At 38.4% G+C, this 8,085-nt stretch overlaps 1 protein-coding gene across 1 annotated transcript; it reads left to right on the top strand.

Moving 5' to 3' along the window:
- Window positions 1-231: 231 nt before the first annotated feature.
- Window positions 232-6,819, top strand: LOC132547418 (cytochrome P450 2J2-like). The gene is made up of 4 exons (XM_060211175.1): window positions 232-595; window positions 4,578-5,078; window positions 5,482-5,922; window positions 6,198-6,819. The coding sequence occupies exons 1-4, from the start codon at window positions 232-234 to the stop codon at window positions 6,377-6,379; spliced, it is 1,488 nt and encodes a 495-aa protein (XP_060067158.1). The 3' UTR covers window positions 6,380-6,819.
- Window positions 6,820-8,085: the final 1,266 nt, after the last annotated feature.

An 8,085-nucleotide genomic window follows, 5' to 3' on the forward strand; every position in this document is an offset into this window, starting at 1 on the left:
ACTTATTTAGTAAGCAGTGAGTTGGCACCAATATGAAAAGCAATTTGTGTATGTAGGCCTACTTATATAGTGTAGTACCATGCCCGACTGAATTCCTCTTGACTACCCTGGGTCAATAACAGTCGGTAGGCACACGTGTGTACACTTATTATAGCTTAATGTCGACCCGGACACATACATGTGTATAGCATGTTACACATACTCTAAAATGCTTATGTAAAACGAATCATAATGGCGGTCAATGCAATCAGTATTACAAACATGGACGTCACCACGGGCCTAGTGTTTATTATGGTCTTTCTGTTGGTTTATAAGCTATCCAGAAAACAATCCGATCAGTCGAAGAAGCTGCCACCTTGTCCATCCTTCTCTCTGCCAATCGTTGGTCATCTGCCATTACTGGCCAAGAGAGACTTGTTGGAGACGCTGACGTTACAAAGACAAAAACTCGGAGACATCTACCGCCTGGAAATCGGGAGCACCACGGTAGTTGTTATCAGTAGTTATCGTCTGTTACATGCTGCCTTCATCAAGAACGCCAACATCTTCTCAGATCGTCCACACACAGTCTTCCTGGAATTATGTAAAGACAACGGTAAGAGGTCTATACTCTACTTTCGTTTTCCAGAAACATTTTTATTAAAACTTGTTTAGTCTAACTAACTGTTACAAGCTTAGGTGAACAGCAGACTTGACACTTCAGAGACAAAGCATGTTGTAATACTTTCGTCAATAGGTTACGTTATCGATTCTTGTTTAGAATAAAGCACGCCACTGTTGGATGTTCGATAAACCATTAATATATTGATTTATTGATTTAATTATTTGCCAGGTACATTGTTAGTTTGAGAGAAAATATTCTAACCTAGCACATCATTAAAATTGGAATATGTTAGACATGATAACATCATACAATAAGAAAAAAACTCACCTGAAGTGCTTTTAAAGATTCTAGATTATAATGATAATGAGGCCACTTCCTGCCCGAGTTAACACTCGTTACAGGTAGTCAAACCCAATCATATGTAGTGCGTTAATGTATGGCTGTCTCTATCCACCTTGCTGGTAGGGGGCTCCCCAACCCCTGTGTGATACGGACCTACAAATGTATCCTAGTGCATACCTTACACATTATTGTATTACACAAGTATATTAATACTTATTTACCATTATGCTACCCATATTATAAGCCTCAAAGTGAATCCTAATTCATATGACATACACTTGACATGTGGAATTAAAACTATAACTTACTATGTATATGTAAACTCTTCCACATATACTCTATGATATTCTATTAATTTGATGTTTCACGTGCATGTGTAACTATATATACATGTATATACTATTTATAATGTATTTATGTTACCAAATGTTTTGTACCATGTTCTATACTCTCTGTACTCTTCATTTTGGAGGCAATAAAGAGAACGATAATAATATTCAATTTTATGCAAATCAATCAGTGACAGAACCGATGACGTCATATACGGTACTTATTGCAATTTCAATTATACCTTATATGAAACTTTTACTAGAGTTTTTATATTTTTGATTTAATTTAAGCATTGGTATCATGATTAATTTTAGCTTTGCTCATATAAGGTAAGTTAACATTGTGGGGTAATGATATGGTCATTTTAACATCACCCTGTGTACATGGTTGTGGGGTAATGATATGGTCATTTTAACATCACCATGTGTACATGGTTGTGGGGTAATGATATGGTCATTTTAACATCACCACGTGTACATGGTTGTGGGGTAATGATATGGTCATTTAAACATCACCCTGTGTACATGGTTGTGGGGTAATAATATGGTCATTTTAACATCACCCTGTGTAATGGTTGTGGGGTACTAATATGGTCATTTTAACATCACCTGTGTACATGGTTGTGGTAATGATATGGTCATTTTAACATCACCATGTGTACATGGTTGTGGGGTAATAATATGGTCATTTTAACATCACCCTGTGTAATGGTTGTGGGGATATGATATGGTCATTTTAACATCACCATGTGTACATGGTTGTGGGATAATGATATGGTCATTTTAACATCACCATGTGTACATGGTTGTGGGGTAATGATATGGTCATTTTAACATCACCACGTGTACATGGTTGTGGGGTAATGATATGGTCATTTTAACATCACCCTGTGTAATGGTTGTGGGGTTATGATATGGTCATTTTAACATCACCATGTGTACATGGTTGTGGGGTAATAATATGGTCATTTTAACATCACCCTGTGTAATGGTTGTGGGGTTATGATATGGTCATTTTAACATCACCATGTGTACATGGTTGTGGGGTAATGATATGGTCATTTTAACATCACCATGTGTACATGGTTGTGGGGTAATGATATGGTCATTTTAACATCACCATGTGTACATGGTTGTGGGGTAATAATATGGTCATTTTAACATCACCCTGTGTAATGGTTGTGGGGATATGATATGGTCATTTTAACATCACCATGTGTACATGGTTGTGGGATAATGATATGGTCATTTTAACATCACCATGTGTACATGGTTGTGGGGTAATGATATGGTCATTTTAACATCACCACGTGTACATGGTTGTGGGGTAATGATATGGTCATTTTAACATCACCCTGTGTACATGGTTGTGGGGTAATAATATGGTCATTTTAACATCATTCTGTGTACATGGTTGTGGGGTAATAATATGGTCATTTTAACATCACCCTGTGTAATGGTTGTGGGGTTATGATATGGTCATTTTAACATCACCATGTGTACATGGTTGTGGGGTAATAATATGGTCATTTTAACATCACCCTGTGTAATGGTTGTGGGGTTATGATATGGTCATTTTAACATCACCATGTGTACATGGTTGTGGGGTAATGATATGGTCATTTTAACATCATTCTGTGTACATGGTTGTGGGGTAATAATATGGTCATTTTAACATCACCCTGTGTAATGGTTGTGGGGTTATGATATGGTCATTTTAACATCACCATGTGTACATGGTTGTGGGGTAATGATATGGTCATTTTAACATCACCATGTGTACATGGTTGTCGGGTAATGATATGGTCATTTTAACATCATTCTGTGTACATGGTTGTGGGGTAATAATATGGTCATTTTAACATCACCCTGTGTACATGGTTGTGGGGTAATGATATGGTCATTTTAACATCACCACGTGTAATGGTTGTGGGGTTATGATATGGTCATTTTAACACCACCTTGTGTACATGGTTGTGGGGTAATGATATGGTCATTTTAACATCACCTCGTGTAATGGTTGTGGGGTTATGATATGGTCATTTTAACATCACCATGTGTACATGGTTGTAGGGTAATGATATGGTCATTTTAACATCACCATCACCCTGTGTACATGGTTGTGGGGTAATGATATGGTCATTTTAACATCACCCTGTGTATATGGTTGTGGGGTAATGATATGGTCATTTTAACATCATCCTGTGTACATGGTTGTGGGGTTATGATATGGTCATTTTAACATCACCCTGTGTATATGGTTGTGGGGTAATGATATGGTCATTTTAACATCACCCTGTGTACCTGGTTGTGGGGTAATGATATGGCCATTTTAACATCATTCTGTGTACATGGTTGTGGGGTAATGATATGGTCATTTTAACATCACCATGTGTATATGGTTGTGGGGTAATGATATGGTCATTTTAACATCACCATGTGTACATGGTTGTGGTGTAATGATATGGTCATTTTAACATCACTCTGTGTACATGGTTGTGGGGTAATGATATGGTCATTTTAACATCACCATGTGTACATGGTTGTGGGGTAATGATATGGTCATTTTAACATCATTCTGTGTACATTTTAACATTTTAACACCACCTTGTGTACATGGTTGTGGGGTAATGATATGGTCATTTTAACATCGTGTAATGGTTGTGGGGTTCTGTGTCATTTTAACATCACTCTGTGTACATGGTTGTGGGATAATGATATGGTCATTTTAACATCACCTTGTGTACATGGTTGTGGGGTAATGATATGGTCATTTTAACATCATTCTGTGTACATGGTTGTGGGGTAATAATATGGTCATTTTAACACCACCTTGTGTACATGGTTGTGGGGTTATGATATGGTCATTTTAACATCACCATGTGTGCATGGTTGTGGGGTTATGATATGGTCATTTTAACATCATCCTGTGTACATGGTTGTGGGGTAATGATATGGTCATTTTAACATCACCCTGTGTACATGGTTGTGGTGTAATGATATGGTCATTTTAACATCACCCTGTGTACATGGTTGTGGTGTAATATTATGGTCATTTTAACATCACTCTGTGTACATGGTTGTGGGGTAATGATATGGTCATTTTAACATCATCCTGTGTACATGGTTGTGGTGTAATGATATGGTCATTTTAACATCACCACGTGTACATGGTTGTTGGGTAATGATAGGGTTATTTCCGTTTTTTATATCCGATCATGTTTTATAAAGTACTGAATTTTCGTTTTTGATTGAGATACATGTTTTTCTAACTCACACTAAATGGAGTTCCGTATTTTCAGGCGTAATTCTTCTGAACGGACAAAAATGGAAGGAGCAAAGACAAATGATTCTGAAAAACTTCAGATATTTCTGTGCGAGAACGACAATATTAGAGAATATCATCCATAAACAAATCCGCCGTTTCCATGACAACATTGCTGCGCTTGATGGTAACGCTGTGGATCCCAAACAACTTCTGAATGAGGCCATTTCCAGCGTGGTAGGAGAGGTCATGTTAGGGAAAGTATTGGATGCAGATTCTGTCGAGTTCAAAAACTATGTAGATGATCACAACGATATCGTCCATTCAACTGCGAAAGCCGTTATCCTGGACTTCTTCCCGTTCCTACGATACCTCCCAGTGGATCTGGTCAGACATGCTACAGTAGAAGATTTGTACCACAAAACAACGTCCTTTGTACGGAGAATGATTAAAGTGAGGCTACAGTTGGGTCTGGGAGAAGGGGAGCCACGGGATCTCATGGAGGCATACCTAAGAAAAAATAGCTCTGAACCAGACGGTACGCAATACCTTTGGTTTTACCTCGGGACACGATACCCGATCTGTTTAGGAGGCTCGATGGTTTTGGCTCTCTGTTATCAATTCCTTTGTTGTGAAGGGGAGGATGGCATTACTGTGTTTGTGGGATTTTGGTATATCGACTCTAGTTTTCAATATTTGTGGGGTTTTTTTCTGAATTTTTCATCACCCCCCCCCCTCCCCCCATTTTTTTCATTTGCCGTAGTTTTTGCTAAACAATGGGGTCGAATACATTGTATTTGCTACACGCCTGTTTTTGATAATAGCATCTTCACTTTTTGTCTCCAAACTGATATTTCATTGATACTATTCCGATTGATTACCGATTAACACCTAAGCTACTGTACCGATGATAATTGTCGGCCATTGTTTTTGCTTTACAGAGGAACAGGTAATCCAGACTGTGTCTGACATGTTCGCAGCAGGACTTGAGACTACAGTAAGCACCCTCCGCTGGGCTTTGGTTTATCTCACCCAGTACCCGGATATCCAGTCACGTCTACAGCAGGAGGTAGACCATGCTCTACCACCAGGGACTGTTCCATCCATGGCGGACAAGCAGGCAATGCCATACGTGGAGGCATTCGTTATGGAACTTCTCCGACATTCGGATGTTGCGCCGATCGGACTTCTTCATTCAGCTAACTGTGATACATATCTTGACGGATACTTTATACCAAAAGGAACAACTATTATTCCAAACATTGACTCTGTACTAAAAGACCCAGACAATTTCGAAAATCCCCACGAATTCAAACCAGAACGTTTTATAGATGCAGAAGGGAAAGTTTTCAAACCGGAGACTTTTATTCCATTCTTCTTCGGTAGGTTTCTCATTACTGCAAACTTCTGATAAACCAATTCCGGTATCGTTTTCACTAAACATGTGACCTTTTTTCCAAAAATAATCTTCATTTGCAACAAAAATTGTAACAAGTGCCACATATACAAGGATAAAGGCCGCAGTCCTCATACCTGTCATAAGTAAACAGATTATCAGGTAAACTTCATTATGAAAAGACTTTGGCACTGACCAATTTCAAGATATGTTAATATGTTTGAGGTTGAATTCTCATGAAAAGTTGTTTATTTTTTACAGGAAAACGATTGTGTATCGGTGAGCAGATCGCTCGGACGAACCTGATGCTGTTCCTGACCTCCCTAATGCAGCACTACACGGTGTGTCGTGGCGACACAGAACAAGTTCGTGGAGCCTTGAATATCACTTACTGTCCCAGCGACTTTAAAGTCTGCTTTCACAAGCGTGACATCACTGGCTAAGGTATGATATAAGACTGTTTTGCAGTATCGGATCTGGTAAATTCTCCAAGCTGCTGGCAAATACGTCATGTTCCCTTTGGTATCTGTAAGAGCAAGATGTGTAGTGTTGGCAGTCACTTTTATTATACGACAGGAGAATACCCAAATAAGCAATTGCCTAGTGAGATTAAAATAAAAAAACAACAAGAAATTACCAATGGCGGTGGATTACATCTAACAATTAGTTTGTAGAAATAAGAGTAGCCTGTAGTGGCACCAATAGCGGTGTTTTCCCTTTTAACACAGTTCTCAATTGTAAAAGTATCCAAAACTCAATTAAATCTAAACACACGTTAAAGAATACTCATTGTCCGTTATTGGTAGTCTAGTAATAAAGTATATATATAAGAACTGTTAAGTGTTTTGACTGGAGCCGAAATAAACTTATTTATTACTACAAACGCATTTGATTTGTCTGTATGCTGCTTCTCGAAACCCCCCCCCCTTACAGTGGCGAAGGAAAATAATATCCAAAACAATATTTTTAACTTTCCGCAACACGATCTGTCAGCGACGATTTAACACAGTCATCAGCAATCCAGTATCTCTAAAGGTTGCCAGCATGTTTATAGAACATAAAGGTTGGCCTTTGGTAACGGTATGTTGCCGACATATTGGAGATGGCCAATAACTGGTCACAGAAAGATTTGATTTGCACAAACAGAGCCTCAGTCACCAGTCACACCACCCACAACACCAGCAGTTGGACATTCTGCGAATTTTGACCTAAGGATGTGATGCAATTGTCACGAATAAGCAGAACAAAAAATAAGAATCACATCCATGGTGCATTGGCAACAGGTGGATATCCTGATTGAGCAATTCAGATGGTAAAAAAACACGAAAAAAGGAAAGAAAAGGCGAAGAGAAGAGTGAACAGCCAATGCAAAGAAAGAAAGAAGGAACAAGTAGTCATTCCCTAAACGGAATTCATGCAGAGAAAATACCCCGGTCATGGCATTCTAACATCTATGAAACCTCATTAGAGAAACGCATCTTATGATGGAGATCTAGATTTGTGGACCATTCAGTGAACACCAGAAAAGTTCACAATTCTGAGTACAAGATCCGCAACTTGGAACCACAGACTTAGGATAATTCAGCAGATAGCGAAAACAACATTTTTAAGCGATATTATAAAACACGTAAGATATCACATATGTTATCGAAAAAACAACGAGAAAATACCAACATGTCAAAATAATCATAATCCGAACTCAACTTCAATAACACCAAGGCAAACTGTGAACAGCAAAAAGATTTACACGGAGACACATGAAAAAGTACAAGGAGATTAAGGTCTAGTGTTCAGGAAGAGTAAGCATCTTCTGCTTCATCGTTGACACCCGCTATATAAATCTTGGTCAATCCGAGTTAGTAGTTTAACGTTCTCAAATGAGAACAAAGATTAAAACATTAGAATCAACAGGCAAACTAACGAGCAAACAAAACAGAATATTTCGCAATGAGATCACTGAAACGACCGTCAAATTTCCCCATGTTTTTCATCAACCTGCATAGTTTGAAATCCTGTGTGTCGAGGTTGTCCACCAGATGACGACTTCTTGCACAGTTCTTTGAATACCGAATCAAATGCGACATGTAAATAGCATAGGTGATGCAGGGTGGTTGCTATCACGAAATGGAAAATTCACCATAATAAAAAT

This window comes from Ylistrum balloti, unplaced genomic scaffold, assembly GCF_031769215.1.
Source record: "Ylistrum balloti isolate Yb309-2 unplaced genomic scaffold, AGI_CSIRO_Ybal_v1 Utg369954, whole genome shotgun sequence".
NCBI classification, from domain to species: Eukaryota; Metazoa; Mollusca; class Bivalvia; order Pectinida; family Pectinidae; genus Ylistrum; species Ylistrum balloti.

Coding starts and splice junctions, on each gene's coding strand:
- LOC132547418 (XM_060211175.1), top strand. CDS start 232: ATGGCGGTCAATGCAATCAGTATTACAAACATGGACGTCACCACGGGC. Junction 5,079..5,481: donor AAATAGCTCTGAACCAGACG/GTACGCAATACC, acceptor TTTGCTTTACAG/AGGAACAGGTAATCCAGACT. Junction 5,923..6,197: donor TTTTATTCCATTCTTCTTCG/GTAGGTTTCTCA, acceptor TATTTTTTACAG/GAAAACGATTGTGTATCGGT.